The sequence below is a fragment of the Nymphalis io genome, chromosome 2 (genome assembly GCF_905147045.1).
Source record: "Nymphalis io chromosome 2, ilAglIoxx1.1, whole genome shotgun sequence".
Lineage (NCBI taxonomy): Eukaryota > Metazoa > Arthropoda > Insecta > Lepidoptera > Nymphalidae > Nymphalis > Nymphalis io.
The window spans coordinates 496,127-512,803 of NC_065889.1; the positions used below are offsets into that span (position 1 = coordinate 496,127).

Sequence of the window (16,677 nt, forward strand, 5' to 3'; positions counted from 1 at the left end):
CGCACCGCGCACACACGCACACTCGAATACGTTAGAAACGAACACATGTAAGCCTTATCGCGATGCAGCTCTGCAAAATAGACGCAACGATAATTTTAATTTCCATTTCGTTTGTGCAAATATGTCACGAAAACACGCTTATAATGATAAGTTGTTTTATATATTACTCACGTGTTAGTTGTTTTAGTTAATGTGCAATCAGCTATCGTATGTCGTGTAAACGTACGACAGATTCAGGTCATTATGATAAATAGAAAAACAACCGTAGCGATATCAGGCGTGCATAACGGCGAGAGGATACCGCGCGATCAGGGCCCGATCAGAGATGCCGATTAACGACAAACGTTATTATTCGTATACGTTTAAATTCTATTTTCGGGTGTTCTTGTATATACTACACGATTAGTCCAGTAACCGTTTACATTGCTTGTGGAGCATAACGAAGGTGTTCTTTGTAAATGTTGCCTGAGCTGTAAAAGTTGTTTTATTTTGTGCCACAGCTACTGTTCGCGTATTCCATCCAAATATTCGCTCTGACGCAACCCGCATCACAATTCTTTGGAACCTCTCGACGCTAAAGAGTGGTGTTTCACATCGTTGTACGTCATATAATTGGCCAATCTAGCGCCAAGTCAAGGCTGCGATGATTAACCGATACGAGCGATATCTGAATGTTTTACACCCGTTTATTGTTTCAACATAATTCATGTTCGAATTCAATGTGTCTATTTAGAATACTTTCGAGGTTTCTTGACTTACGTGGCCTCCAAAATGTGAAATCGTCTTGTCCATTTGTGCACACATTTTAATTTCACTGTTGATTTCCGTATCGCAGCACCTGTTTCAATAGTTTCAGAAAAACGTAGCTTTAGTGTTTGAGCGTTAACATGGCACATACTCGAATCAGGTTTCGACTGCCCAATCCGAGTAGGAAGGTCGTGTGTTTCGCCAGTGGCTGACAATGGCGGCGCCGGTACCGCGCTCTTTCGCAATGCGTTTGCAACATCGAAATTTCGTGTGTGGTTAGCGCAATACCGCACGCCTCGCAGCCATTTCCAACATGACATGATCTGAGCAGCCTCTGAGTACAATTGCAACGGAGACGTGTATCGATCGTGCTACATTAAAAACTTGGCGAGATCTGCGCAATTTTTAATCCTATTACCATTTTTTTACAGCTTGTGTCTTACAAGACATTAAGTATCAAAGCATAATTTCCTTGAAATCCGGTGGATTTCAGTAGTAATAAAGATGTATTTTTGAAACAATTTATTCGATTTTAAATGCTTAAGAATATTATTATCAAGCACCATTTATGTGTAAATTTATAATTGTTGGAAAATTTGAATTTAATTGATTTTATACTTAAGAGCATTTTTAAAAATAACAAATCTTAAAATCTATATTAGTGAATGTGTTTGTATATTACATACTGATACACATTCCTGGTTTGCAGGAAAAGTAATCAACGTGACACATAATAAGTCCGGTCCGCTGTTATTGTTTTTGTAACGAATCTTATCTTTTCCGTTCCAGCTAAAGCGTTTTGCTGTTGACTTTATTGTTGGTAAGTGAAAATAAAAGCGGTTATCCTGAATTATCGGTAAAAGTTGTCGGTGTCGGTTAAGTTTTGTAGCCATCGATTTAGTGTTGTGACATTTTATTTATGTGCCGAAATTATTCAAGAGGAGTACTTCTCGTTTACGATATTTATCACTGACATTGGCAATATTTTTACTGATTTTTTTTATTTATGCGTAGAAAATTTTTTCCGTTTTCCGTATTGTGTTAAATTACAATAAATATAAGTTATCATATGAAATACTGCTCACATGACATAATAGTTTGCATGATTTAGAAAACTCATTTATAATACCCAAGTTCAAAACAAAACAACTCATAGACACGTAATTACTAGTTAATTTGTAAATGCAACCATAATGGAAAGTGGTCGTTTTGCATGCGCCGGCGCAATACGCTACGCGGTACGCATACGCGGCCAGCGCGGTAGTTTTTGCATCTTTATATTAGGAGCACTGACCTTGTACAATGTCAAATAGCTGAGGACAGGCGTCCGATGCATCGCTATGCCAACGGGTTCCGCGCTAGGGATGCACCTTCACCGTATCGAGTTGTGATCTTTCATTTTTAAATTTTCGATTTAAAATTGTTGCCGCCTAATCCGTTATATTTTATCTTTGCTTCATGCATAGTTTTATAGTAACATTTAATACTTTTATTGTTGCTTTTAAATATCATAACATTATTATTCTGTTTACTTTATTCAATCCTGATCATCAATTTCTTAACGTGTCTTATGATCTTGTCACGGCTATTGTTATATTTTCTAGGAAATCAGTGCGCCACAAATGTGTGCGTTGGTAAACACAGCGAAACGTGAAGATTGCAAACAAATCTTCAATTCATGACGGAATGGTACTTCGCGTTTTTTATTGCTTTTGTTTAGTCGAGCGTTGGGCGTTACTCAGAACTATTAATCTCATAAAATTTAATCATCGCAAAATTATATAAAAGACTGCTAACCACCGTGGAGTCGTTACAAACTTATCTTTATATATAAAATTTATTTATACGTGTGTATATCAATAAACTCCCCCTAAACGTCTGGACCGCTTTTGATGAATGTTTTTGAGTGATTTCTGGATGTTTTTCATTGTAGGTGGCTCTGCGATCGGGGAGTCAATACAGTTCGTTTGTTTATAAAATGATTACTATACATATATTATTTATTAAATTATGTATTTTTTTTTAAATCCAATGGATATCCATTCTCTTGATATAATTGAGTTAGTCGACAATTTAAGTGACACGCTTTGTCCCTTTGTCAAAGTGTAAATTCCTCACAACAAAACGCACACGTCCTCAAATGGATCCCACGAGCTAATTCCGTATCTGAATTGATAGCTTTGTTTATAAAAAATTTACTTATCACACGTGTTTTTCTCTTACAAATTGTAACAAATGCATCGTGAGTTATTGTCGGGTGGCTGAATAATTTGGTTGTTTAATGTGCTTGGGAGACAGAATGAGGGCCAACTGGCTGGCAGCCAGTGCGCTAAACACGCCCCCGGAAGTCCGTTGAGGATCTACAACTTTGTTGTTATTATTAATTTGCTTCTATATTGCTTCTTAAAGATTATTAATTTGCGTTTTAAGGCAATTCCAATAGTGCGATAGTCCAATAATAGATATGGAACTCCGGATTACTTAGCATTTACTAAATTGATAATAAAGCTATCAAAGATGAATTAAAATATATCATGATTTTTGTTATAAACAACAGCTGTGTTTTATTAATTACTTATATAATTTACAATCTCCATTTGGCCAATCGATATATAAGATTTGTGTAGATAAGAATGTTTTAAAAATAACATGTTGCTAAGTTTATATAACTAAGTTTAGGGTTAAGACGGTCTGCGCTGTTTGATGTTTCCCAAATACCCTGCGCGCGCGCAGTAAGGTGACCTTCCGGGTGGGGCGTTCACCGTCGGTCACCTTCCCACCTAAACAATGCTTTTGTTTCTCCATCTTTAATTTTTGCAATGCTATTTTTCATTCATTTTTTAAACGCATAATTGAAAAATATGTTAATCACTACAAACTTTAAATTATTATCCAAAAATGGCTTTAATTTGACTTATTAAACACTAATAATCTAATAATAATAAAGTAGGTAATAATCCACTTATAATATAATATTCACAAATGGTTATAAAGTTACAAAGGCCTTGTTCAAATTAAATAAATCTTTAGTCAAAGATAACTTGTCCATCCTCGCAAGGTTTGTAATTCTTTTTTGTTTCATAAGTATGCACCTTAATGAGTATCTAAGAGTGAAGCTGTGTTTAAGGCCAAGTGTGCTTTGTGTGATCTGCTTATTAAGGAAATAATATTGGATGTCGCGGTCGTAATTCGATCAAGATATTTTATCGTTTTTTGTAGAAGTTTTTTTTTATATTAAAGGAAGGCGAGCATATAAGCCACCTGATGGTAAGTTTTCACCAACGCCCATAGACATTGGCAAAGTAAGAAATGTTAAAAATGCGCCAACAACCTTGGGAACTAAGATGTTATGTACCTTGTGCCTGTAATTACACTGGCTCACTCACCCTTTAAACCGGAATACAACAATACCAAGTACTGCTGTTTTGCGGTAGAATATCTGATGAGTGAGTGGTACCTACCCAGACGAGCTTGCACAAAGCCCTACCACCAGTAGTTTCAACAAGTTTAAATAGTTTTAAAGATTATTATTCGATTTTATAGTGTTAATAAAGATTTATGACTTCATTAGTAATACTATTTACGCGTATCTTGTGTTGGGAAGCCCATTACAATAAAATTGGTATTCTCATCGAGTGTCCCAGACTTGAGCAAAAACTACAGACAACATAAATAGCCGCGTCCACAGGCGAACTGTCGACAGCGAGGACTTACTCTCCGTTGATTTGTATGTAAAATATGTAAAATAAATTATATGTAACGAGCTGCCCATCCCGACTTAATATTTTTTAATTAAGTTAATCCACTCTTAGTGAGCTTTTACATCGCAAAATGAGTAACTATGCTGAATCATGTCAATCAGACGTATAGTTTCGGAGATCTCGTGAGGAGTCAGTCAGCGGTACTTCGCTTATTCCATTCAATAAGAAATAATGGTACTATTGGGTCTGTTGCCGGTGTTTGGTTGTTAAGCCAAGTTATATTTTTATTTAACTTAAAATCGAAGTTTATATTTTAGTCTTGTCATAATAATTACACAAACTTTTTGGGATAGAATCAGAAAGTATATGTACCTTTGTATCCTAGCCGAAGAATCCTAAGATAACCTAATTAACATTTCTAAAATAAACTAACGATGTACATCGGTTAGGCGAAGTTTTATTATTTTACAACGTTTGAATGCAAACTAACTTCAGGTAAAACTTCTTTATAATTATATGAAGCGGGTAAGTTACTCTAATTATGTATAAATTAGTTACAATTTAGCGCGTCTTTAATTATCTTGAAATATATCGAATCGAGCAATGGCTAGAAAATCCAAAACGCTTACCGGTTGGCCTTGGATGGGTTGCGACGTGGTGCTGCAAGGAGGTGGCGATCTGATGCTGCTGGTAGAAGGGCAGGAAAGGCGTGTGGAAGGGCGCTGGAGGTGGCGGCTGCAGCCGCGCCTTCAGTTCCTCCGCAGATCCGGCCCCTGATGATGAAGATTCCACATCTGACACGCCACTGTCGGCTGGTGATGGGGGAAGGGAGCCTGGAGAAAAAAGTGAAACATCAGTACAATCGTTTTATGATCATCGCTTATGATTATTATTCATCATAAGAGGTAAAACCGTGAGTTTCGTTTAAGACTCGATTGCGTGTAAATTACAATTTTTGTGTTTATAATTCACCTTGAGCTCATCATGAGGAATCCTATGTGTCTGATGAAAATCGGTCACATGTTTATCCAACAACCCGCTTTGGAGCAGCATTTTGTAATAACCTCCTTACCCTTCTCAAATTTTACTGCCTACTTTATTAACATATAAATAAGATAAAATAATTTTAAATAATAAAAAGTCACAAACAAGATTCAGATCAAAATTTTCATTTCAATTATAAATAATTACGTTAAAAATTAGTTTTTATTTACACTTTGTGGGAATGGCTATGTAACGTGTTGTGTTTAATAATATAGTGTGTAAATCTTATAGAAACGATACACAATGTTTCCAAGACATTGTGTCAATCGGTAACTAATAATAAAACATGTCCACTTAAATACACCGAAGCTGTTTGAAGTGAAATTAAAAATAGGCATGACTGAGCCGAGCATCTTGCGGTTCTAGAAATTATATTTCAATAATGTATTGTATTATTTATTTGTTTCTGGAAATTTTATAATTCTCAATTGCATCATTTTAATTATTTTTTTATGTAATTTATTTTTAATTTTGTGTTTATTATGTTCGGTTGCGGTTTGTGATGTAGGTATGTACGAAAAAAAAACACATTTCAATATTTATATTCTAGATTCAAATTCGTGCCAAAATAACGTTTCGTTCTTAAATTAAAAGTAATGTAATACGAGAATGATATTAAGGATGGTTGGCGAACCATGTCAGTGAACTGCTATGTAATTTGAATAAAACACAAATAAATCACAAAGACAGCATCTGTTGTCGCATCTAACGGTCACCTTGCATAATTCGCATGCAACCCTGCTATTAATCCCGGGTCTCTTAGACCCAACGGTCAGTTTGGACAATACACTTAACTACCGTTAGAGGCTATCGCAGAAATGCACTTGCACTTAACCTGTTTCTGCCGTGTGGGAACGCATGCGTATGGTCAGCGATCTATTATTATGCAAAAATGCTTTGGTATGTTTTTAATTTATGATTATGCTGATATCTCTGTCTTAGGGTCGCAAAGGCCGAGGGGCGGTTAGGGTTGCATTTTTTTGCATCACAAATGTACTCGTCATTTCGGTATGTTTCGTTTGCATAATTAGTAAGTATAATGCAATACAATAGTGATTTACGTATCTCGAGTCACTGTTGTGTTAATTTGCTTGTGTGATATTCCAAGAATTACACTTTATTAGATTCTGAATCGAGATGCGCTGTTATTTTGATTTTGTATACATTTAACCGTTTTACAAGACCGATGTGACAGTTAGTCGGTCCGTTTATTTACGATCGTAATTTTCAGCTAAACCTTCACGGTTATGGAAATCGGTGCCCGAAACATTCTCATGTCCGAGCCCTCGTAATAAAAAAGTTTGACGAATAACGGTATTTAAATATTGTAATCATACGACTATACGGTAAGAAAGAAAGTTTTTTATTCATACGTTTCCTCGTCCATTGAAACTATGACTGGTAACTCCAGTGGCCATTTGACCGGTGCGAGGTTTAAAACGCTGTCCACACCCCTTTATGACCATTGTCAACCCTTCAACGCCGGACAATGGGTATGGGAACCTGGAAGCTATGGGCCTCGCCGGCCACTGTTGACCATTTAAATGTTGAATGGAATAGTGTTACTGTATAATCTCTAGTAAATAGAGCTATTTTAATGTCACTGATTATTTTTAGAACGAGTTTTGGAGACCCCGAACGATTCTGTGAGTGTAATGTCGCAATGTTTGAATAGACCATGTAGGAATATTAGTAGAAACAACTTGCGGATCAATAGTAAACTTAATTTGAAACTGATATTTCAGATTTGTGAGACTGACCAATATTTTTCTTAGTCGTTCTTGAATATATATTTTTCAATAGTTTTATTTTGGATTTCACTTTTAATAGTGGTAGAACTCCGTGCAGGCCCGTTCGAGTGTCCTAAGTTCATCCGTTATTCTACTACCGAATAACTTTGTATTCCGAGTTCCGATTTACAGATTGAGTGAGATTGTAATTACAGGAGCAAGAGACATCCTAGTTGCAATGGTTCGCGTCGCTTTGGTAGAGAAAGGATTGTTTAATATTTCTTATAGTGGCTTATTCTATGGGAAGTTGTGACCACTGTCCAAGCTTTCCAACTTAAAGTCCTACCATATTTGATGTCAATTACTTGGTTTTATTTTCAGTTACCAGAAGTAATAAGTTATGTATCAATGCATTTTGTAAACGTGTAAGTCAAAAGTAGTAACATTGATATTATAAGGTCATTACTTATTGGATGAGTAATAAGCGATGCAGCTGCAAGTCTGTTTGATCACCTCTAGATGTCAAGGCGTTTGAAGGGCGCGAAATATAATAGAGTCGCTGTACTAACTTTTTACTACAAAGATGTAGAAGATTTAGTTAATAGCTAATTATATTAAATAAAAGAATTACATGTTTAAATTCCAACTCTAACAAGAATTATAAAATATTTGACTACAGTTTTTATTAAAATGATTAAAAGCCCTAAGACAGGACATTCGGCAACAAAACATACTCCAACATTCAAATTAGGAGATGGGAATTAATAAGAACTTACGCCCTTACAATGTTAATTTCTATGACGACGACGACCGAATGAATACCGTCATTCACCGAACGCGGCGATCGGTCACTCGAGCTCGACCCAACGGCCAGGAACACGGAATTGGACTTTTGTCACAACCCTTTCATCTCACGTATCAAAATAATAAATTAACTATAAATAATGATCGCTTCGACCCCTTCGGATCGAGTCTACCGGTCAGTGCGGAATGCGGTCCCATTAGGAAAATATCACAATACGGAACAAAAGTACCCCATCCTTCTTTTAATCGGACCATCTTTATGGAGTGACCGCTGTCCATCGCCTTTGTGCCAAAGCGGCGTTAGACCATAATCCATGCGAATGATGACTTAGATTTTTTTGCATATGAATAATCGTGCGGTGTATTGAGTACATAACTTGTTATATACTTGGCGTATACACGTGGAGATCTCGATGTTACTATACACCCGATCGTCCACACGTCACCCGTCATAATGCCTTATAATATTTATTTCGTATTAATTATTCAGTATTGTGCTATGATTTGTGTTTACCATTAGTTTTAACTAAAATATTGCATTGAAGTGAATTATTGTTATCGCAATTGAATAATGAAAATAGCTTTTTTATTTTTTTTATGATAATTCATTTCTAACAGATTGTATAAAATTGTATTAACATTAGTATTTTATTGTCTATGCATTATATATTTACAAAATAGTAGAAATAAAAACTTGACACTTGGAATAATAATTAATAAAATAAACAACTGATTTTTATGTAAAGTATATAATATAAGAGAGTTTTACGTTTTTCCTCAGCCAATAAACAACAGGACGGACGTCACATGACTGGGAAAGACCGTATTTTCTATTGCGACTAATATTTATGTTAAGTCATTAATATTATAAGGTTTTGATTAATACATTAGCTTACGTGACTTTATTTGTTACGTAATAAGAGTGGAAATAACACATAAATCCTTATTGAAAATATTTGAAATGGAATTTCAAAAAAGTTGATTTCATAATTATTTTTTAGAATCATGGCTGTTAAAATGCTTGTTAAATATCATATTGATTAGTTTCATTAAGCCGATATATATTATTAAAGGACAAATAAAACTTCTAACATAACTTCTCTAAGTTAGAATGTCTAGTACTCTAACAAATGAGAACCCTTTCCGCGTCTTCTTTTGTTATTCATTTCCTTTAAGATGTTAATGTGCTTAGGACCCTAAATATGACGCGCCGTTGGTCAGTTCTACAATTATATACGTACTATATGATCTGTTAGGGATAAACCCGCGTGTATGGACTAGTGAACAAATTTGTTTAAGAGGACGGACTATCTATTACATTGGCTCATAATAATAATACGAGATTACATATCTATATCTTTATGAATACGATTTTTTGTTATTAAATAACTTATGAACTTTTTTATAAAATAAAATAACAAGAAAAGAAACTAGAATTAAAATAGTTAATTAGAGAAGGAAAAAATTTAATTTTCTGAATAATAATTTTTCAAAAGAATTACTCGTTCGATTTAAAAATTGCAAATATTTATGGATTTCATTCATGAACTAACAATGAGTTGCGTTTGCGCACCCACGCGTGACATTATAATATTAAAGTGTCAGCGTTAGCTGAGCTGACAAAAGGGACAGCGCAGATGATGCATGATTAGAACGAGACGAACGACAGATTAGTGGCTATTGTGTAGAGAGTTGTAGTGCAAGGTGTATAACCCATTTTTGCATAAAGATATTTGAAATGTACGCAATGTGTGCAACCATCTGCGTCCCGATTGTTTGGTTAGGTTCGTCCCGCGGCCGGGACTCAGGACCCGGTGCGGTATTGTACGGGTTAAGCTTTGTGGTGCCGACGATTTTGGTGTTAATGTAAACGTTTTTGCACAAAATGTAATTTTATCTCTTCAAATATGTGTATCGGATTACCATATGGTAACTAACCCGACTTAGTTGTAAGGTAAAGTAAATAGGCGTTTGCTAACGGTTGACGACACAAAAGTATTTGAATTAGAATATTTTGCTTCGACATAAATGTGATGTTATGTTCTTGCTTCTCAATATATATATATATTTCTTTGTAATTAATGTAAAAAGACATCGTCATTTATTTATTTTAAATTATTTTAATAAATATTCTATCTAAAATATTTTTCGTATTTACGTAGAGTATTATTATTCCCCTATAAATGTTACTGCGAATTAAACACAAACGCTATGACGTAATGACGCATGAAGCTATATATCAAAGCTGTCAAAACCGGACAATATCAAATATGAACCCTTTTGAATACGTAGATTAATAATAAAACTATACTATTAGTTCACTTGTGCAAATTATCAATACACCCACATGGGCATTTTACTATTGAATACAGATGAAATTGCACATTTTGCACTTGGCCTTTCTGACCATCTGCACCAGCTGAGTTTGAAGGGTTAATTTTAGTGAAAGTGACAATTTTATTGTTAACATTTCTCCTTTTATTTACTGTGTATATACAGATAACAATAGCCACTGCTAGAACGAAACATTTTGATGAATTTTATACACAGACTTTAACAAATAACCTCAAAATTGTAAAGTATATTTGTTGGCCTGACACAAAACCGGGCTTAAGGAGAAATCATATTGAAGAAGCGTTCATTTATATTTTTCATTTGTTATATATATATATTTCTTCTCACAAAATTTCGTTTTTAATTGATATTGACAATTATGTTTTAATATCGATAATGATATTATTTTAATCGTAATTGCAAACAGAAATTACCTAATATTAAAATTTTACATAATATTTTCGTTAGTAAAAGTAGTCCTACTAAATAACGGTTACGCAATGTGTGTGCGGCGTGTCGCATTGAATGGTATAGCTGTGTGCGTGCGGGGAGATCGGGGGGCACGGTCGTGACATTGGGAGCCATCAGCTGAGGGTATCGATTGCCCCGCACTTCCTCTTTGTTCTTTATGAATTTTTCATACCTCGACCTTACCGCTTGTTTTGACGCGAACTTTCGCTTCGAACAATTAGTCTTGTGTAAATATATATAATATTATTCGTTCTTAAAAAAAAATATAGTTGTGTAGTTTTATCATATTAAATACGTAACAAAACCTTCCTCTTTTACTGGGAATTAATACATTTATTTATGCAGAATTTATATTATTATATCGAACGGGTATTTCATTATAAGCAGACGGTTAGAAACAGACCAAATAAAATATCACGTCATAACGGGTTTCGGTCGCCTGAACGTGAGACAGGCACGCCAAAAAATATAAGACACTTGGTGCCTACTATATATTATGTAGGTCGTTATGTAATCCTTCTTCACAGCTTAGATATGTAAACCTACGTTAGACCACATGCAGACGGAAGCAAATACTCAGATTACACAAAAATACTTTAATCGATAACGCTATGGAATTAGATATTCATCTTAATTATTTTTTCGTTTAAATTTAGAATTCCTATTTTACCGTTTTATTATTAACAGATTAAAATAATATTTTTAATTTGCAATACAGAAATGCTTCATAACGAATGATTGTTTGTGGTATGTCAGTTAGGCTGTATCGCATAAACCAGCCGAAGGCCCATTTGATGGTAAATGGTCACCTGTACCCGTAGGCAATATGCGAGGTATAAAGCACGTCACATGCGCAATATCTAGTAATGTCGTTTCACACTAAAATTATAGTCTCCTATATTATGAAGCTGCACAATATGTCATTCGTTTTAAATGTTAATTGTTGGGTTTGAATCTTTATATATTAACATTTCTGTTACCGAAAATATTCGTACATTCGTTGAAAATTATTAAAGAATATTTAAAAAGGCACGTTATTGGTACGAAGTTTTAAGACCTTTTTTAACATCAGAACTTTGTAAGGCTATTAAAAAGTTTATTGTAAAAACAACGAATACATTGTTTTGTCATAAAAAATGTATCTGTGATGTTAACTCATCACAACATATTTTTTTTCATTAAGTATTAAATATAGCAGAATTGTCGGTCCACTTCGAATTCCGTGAACACAACCGGATGAAATATCCTTAATTCATACTAATCGTTACATTTTTAAGCGATTTATTTAATTTTACTGATAACGTTTATTTAGAATTTAGTAATTGATAGATTAAAAAAAATTTAGTTTTTTAGTTAAATAATTATTCTATAAGAAACAATTTACTTCTTCTTCTCCGGCAGCTTAATCTGGTGCTGAGACCGCATGAATTTGAACCGAAGGTCGCCGCTTCGAACCCGGGCAAGCACACAGGCTTAATTTGTGTTTATAAGTGTTCGTTAAATTGTTCTTCAACTGATCCTGTTTATTTCTGACTAACTGTCAAAATAGACAATTTCCAATTTCTCTCGGATAAATCGTCTGTTTTCAGACAACATTAAATAACTTATAATATCCTTTGTTGAGGTCGATCTCGGTTGAGGAAATTGCTTACACAATAGTAAGGTATACCGACGACCGCTATGTACGTGTGTCGAGGACCTAAAATCATTTCCGTTGCTCTCTCTCTCGTATAACAGGGATCTTCGAGATGATTACTCTCGAAATGAGAAAGCATCGAAATACGAAAATGAGGACTTTATTTGATTTTTGTTATCAAAGATATGACCTTTATATAATGTAAATTATTTTAAAGTCATTTTTAACATTTTGAGAATATTATATTGTTACTAGCTATATTTAATCCTCTTATCTTTACTTATGAATCATTTATAAGCTTAGTTCCCTTTATTCCTGGTTGGTGCAGTTGTTAAAACACGGCAACAAAATTGTATTACGCAGATTTACTCGCCAGCCTGAACTAAACATCATTGGGGTTTTTGTTGGTGGAGGTTCAGTCGGTTCCGACGACAACACGGGTTGAAATGCGTGGTTATATTAATCTGCCGAAAATCACACGGTAACTTAGAATATGAATCATAAAAGGATAAAAACATATTCATAGTTGGTTTCACGCTGGTGCTGTACGTCACGAGGACGTCAGAGAAGCGTTAGTCAAACGCCCCGTTAGCGATACGCCTTCAGTAATACAAATTACGCTAATTTATAAACATTCAGTTGTTGTCTATTCTCTTGTGAAAGAAACCTTTATGTCACGAAAATGGCCGCCAGCAAACACTATTTAGGGACAAAGCCCGCTGTACGGCGCGGCGGTACGAACCTTTAGGTACAAGGCTGACCTAAATAATACCTACCTGGTATACTATGCCCGGCAAATCTTGTAACATATTTATTCTAATGTCAGGCGATATTTTATCCGAAATTTTTGGAGAATATTTCAATTGCTATTCTACATACTAAATGTACGTCAATTCGTTTCATAATAAATGTACTTAAATGTATAGAAATAAAACATTGACATTTTTCGAGTATGATAGTTTTTAGCAATAAAAAAATTAAGTAAAATAAAGTACTCACAGTTGTATTTGTAGTACATAGTACAGACTACTACAAAAAAGTGTAAGTGTCTTGTTGCTTTATTGAGCATATTCAACCTTAAAAGTTGAAATATCAACACATTAAAAACTTTTCTAAATCCTTCCAGCGCAAAGCAGTTTTGAAGAACATTTGTAACTGGTTATATTTTATTGATTACGCTTTGTGACCCCCCGAGGGATACTTAGAGCTTCACTACTTTTTTTGTGGTACCGCTGTATTTACTACGTCACAACGGGGTGGAACGGAGGCAGTTGAGATTCAAAATTCTTAAGTGTGTGGTGTTGAAGTCACTTGTATAGGATTTTTCTTTCAACTTTCCAACACATTTAGTAGTTTTTTACCATTTAATTGAAACGAGTCAGAGAGGTGAACACGTATAGTCGTTATAAATCTATTTACCTGTATTAGGCGCAGTATATAAATGGTGTCGGGGCGCCGGAGCGGGCGCAAGCAGGCCGTGCAAGAGAGCCCGGCCTAGTGAGCCCCGCGCACCCAGAGAGAGAGCTGTCGGCTCTCCGTCCACTGTAAAAAAGAAAATAAAAGTAAATGATAAAACTCAAAATTTACACATATATTCACAAATGTGGTTTCTGATATCACAATGAAATGGTTTTGTTTGTAAGTTAACGAAATGATACTGCAACTCATCGTGTTGGTCGGTATGTATAAACAAAAAAATATCTAAAGATGTGTGGAAAATTTTAATGATACTATCTAGTAGCATTATCTATATTTATTATTCGTTTGGTAAATCTGTATGTATTTGTATACAGATAATACTCCTAAATCACAATTCATACACATTTTGATACCAACAATGTTTAATTGCTAGTACTATTATGGTATTATGTCCAAATGTATACAAAATGTAGGCGGACTTAATGTTATTTTGCTACACGACATTAAAATTTTCTTAATTATCCGTGGCACGTGTAGTTGTGGTTTACCCCAGTATGCTTGTGTAATGAAATGTATCCAGGTATTAGAACTTGGAATATGTCCCGCGGGTATGAGGGCGGGATAATTCTGTCTGGAATTATATGCTGTACTTGTAATATTTCTCAGAACTCGTATGTTTTCGTACTTCAGAAATTACTTCTAGAACTAACTTAATTTATTTTGTTACAAATATTATTTATCAAAAATAAGTATTAAAATTTAGATGAAGCAATAACCGGCGTACCCATTACAATTATACATTTAAAGTGTAAACAAATTAACTAATTTACATATATATATATATATATATATATATATATATATATATATATATATATATATATATATATATTTATAAGCTTTATTTTCAATAAAGTTATATTGTGTAATAATAAAATCAACGGTTTGCTATATAAGAAGTTATGGGATCGATATTGTATAATGTATAATGACAGGAGCCAGACGCTTCCGTGCGCCGACCTTGAGACCTCCCTGGACCACCTGTTGTTCCCTCCCTAACCTCCGCAACAGTGCGCATGTTTGCCGCAGAGAGAGAGGAACACTCTCCCTTTCGTCTAGGTCGAAATGTCTAGACGGAGTGTGAACTCTTTACGGCACAGAACATGGCCGTCTGATGTGGGATATGAACATGAGACGAAATGCAAATTCGGCGAACGTCGCGAACGTAGCGAACGTGGCGCACGCGATGCATCGACAAACGACACAAATAAAGCCACTCGTAAATTTTAATTATAACCCTTCTAATCATACTTTAATAATGTTATTGAACTTTTCTTATCTGAAACATTTTTACTTCTGAAATGTTTATATTCAGTCGTGTAGCGGGTTTGATTCAGTAATTTCGAGCAGTCAGCTTTCATCTGGTAAATGGCTAGACGCCGCGCGCCGTGTAAACCGTTTTATATTTAAGACAAGTTTCGCCCATCAAAGTTTGTAAATGTTTGCCGACGTGGCTTGAAAATGTTTCGAATATTTTTCACTTATTTCTTTTACGTTTTGTCGACAGGTACTTTAAACTCAATTGTCAGCATCATGCTGTGACAAGCGGCTTCTAGCACGACACTATAACGTAATTTACATTTCGATATTGATATAAATATAACGCTAGCTCAATATTATTCTGTATTTTTAGTTTATAATATAAATTACATTCACTCATAAATTATGCAATAAAAAAACGGAAGACCATTATTTATATCTCAGTTGTGTAAGAAATTAAAAATACCAAAATCAAAATTCGTTTTGATCTTCAACGTTTTAGTTAAAATTCTACAACAGTTTGAGAGAATACAATTCAGTGTTGTACAAAGTGCAAGAACACGATTATAGCTAAGAGCAGCTGCAAGCTCGGATTCTGCATTATTCAAGACATAGGAAGATGGCTACGAGTCGATGACCTCTGAACAGAATAATTCCATTTTCCTAAGTGCACTAGAAATCGACTGCTTAAAGAGCATACTTTAGTATACTTTCAATTTTCTCTGAGAACAAAAATATTTAGTTAGTAAAACTTTTTAAAGAAGTATTTTTAAAATACAAATTACAACTGTTTTACAAAGCTTCAGAATATTTAGAAAAATCTAACTATGATAGAATATCATATTGTCTGTTGTGTACATTATTGTTAGTTAAATAAGTTACAAAAATCTGTGCATACATCGCTATTCCGAAGTATTCATCAAACATTTTAGTAGCGTAACATTGAATTGTAATATTATAGCTATGTTCTATGGCATCATATACAGCGTAGGCTTCGTGTTAATCGATACGCGCTGAATTCAGGGCATCCGGCCCAGGCTAGACTTCCGCTTACGCCCAACCGGCAATGTCAGCGTTTTATGTGAAAGTTATTCGATCATTTTGAATCCGAATTGTGTTTTTAGTCAAATTCTTTACATTTTTACTTATTTCATTTAGATATGAAACACGAACATATTGTAAGGCTTAAATCGTACTTAAAAAACCATTTTCACGAATAATACTTTTTCCACAAACAGTACATTCAGTTCAAAAGGGACAGTGTTGTAAATGAATAATACGTATTTCTAGCTTAAATATTCCGTTTTGGATAAATTGTTTATATAAGTAATGTTAAAACTTGTTGACAGTTGAGGAGAGTATGTTGCAATTAATAAATATCGACTACTAATTATATCGATGCCTGAATAATTTTGCCATACAAATCCATTCAATATAATGTATGTACACATGATCAATATCAAATATAACT

The 16,677-nt window shown here is 34.4% G+C and overlaps 1 protein-coding gene across 5 annotated transcripts in view; it reads right to left on the reverse strand.

Annotated features, from left to right (window-relative positions):
- The window catches only part of LOC126778106 (ecdysone-induced protein 74EF), a 161,886-nt gene that overhangs the window by 16,627 nt on the left and 128,582 nt on the right, over positions 1 to 16,677 (reverse strand). For all 5 annotated transcript variants that reach the window (XM_050501519.1, XM_050501493.1, XM_050501511.1 and 2 more), the window contains 2 exons: positions 13,887 to 14,009; positions 5,078 to 5,281 (listed from right to left, as the gene is read on the reverse strand). In XM_050501519.1, the coding sequence (XP_050357476.1) occupies positions 5,078 to 5,281; positions 13,887 to 14,009 (327 nt within the window). The remainder of the gene's footprint in view (positions 1 to 5,077; positions 5,282 to 13,886; positions 14,010 to 16,677) is intronic.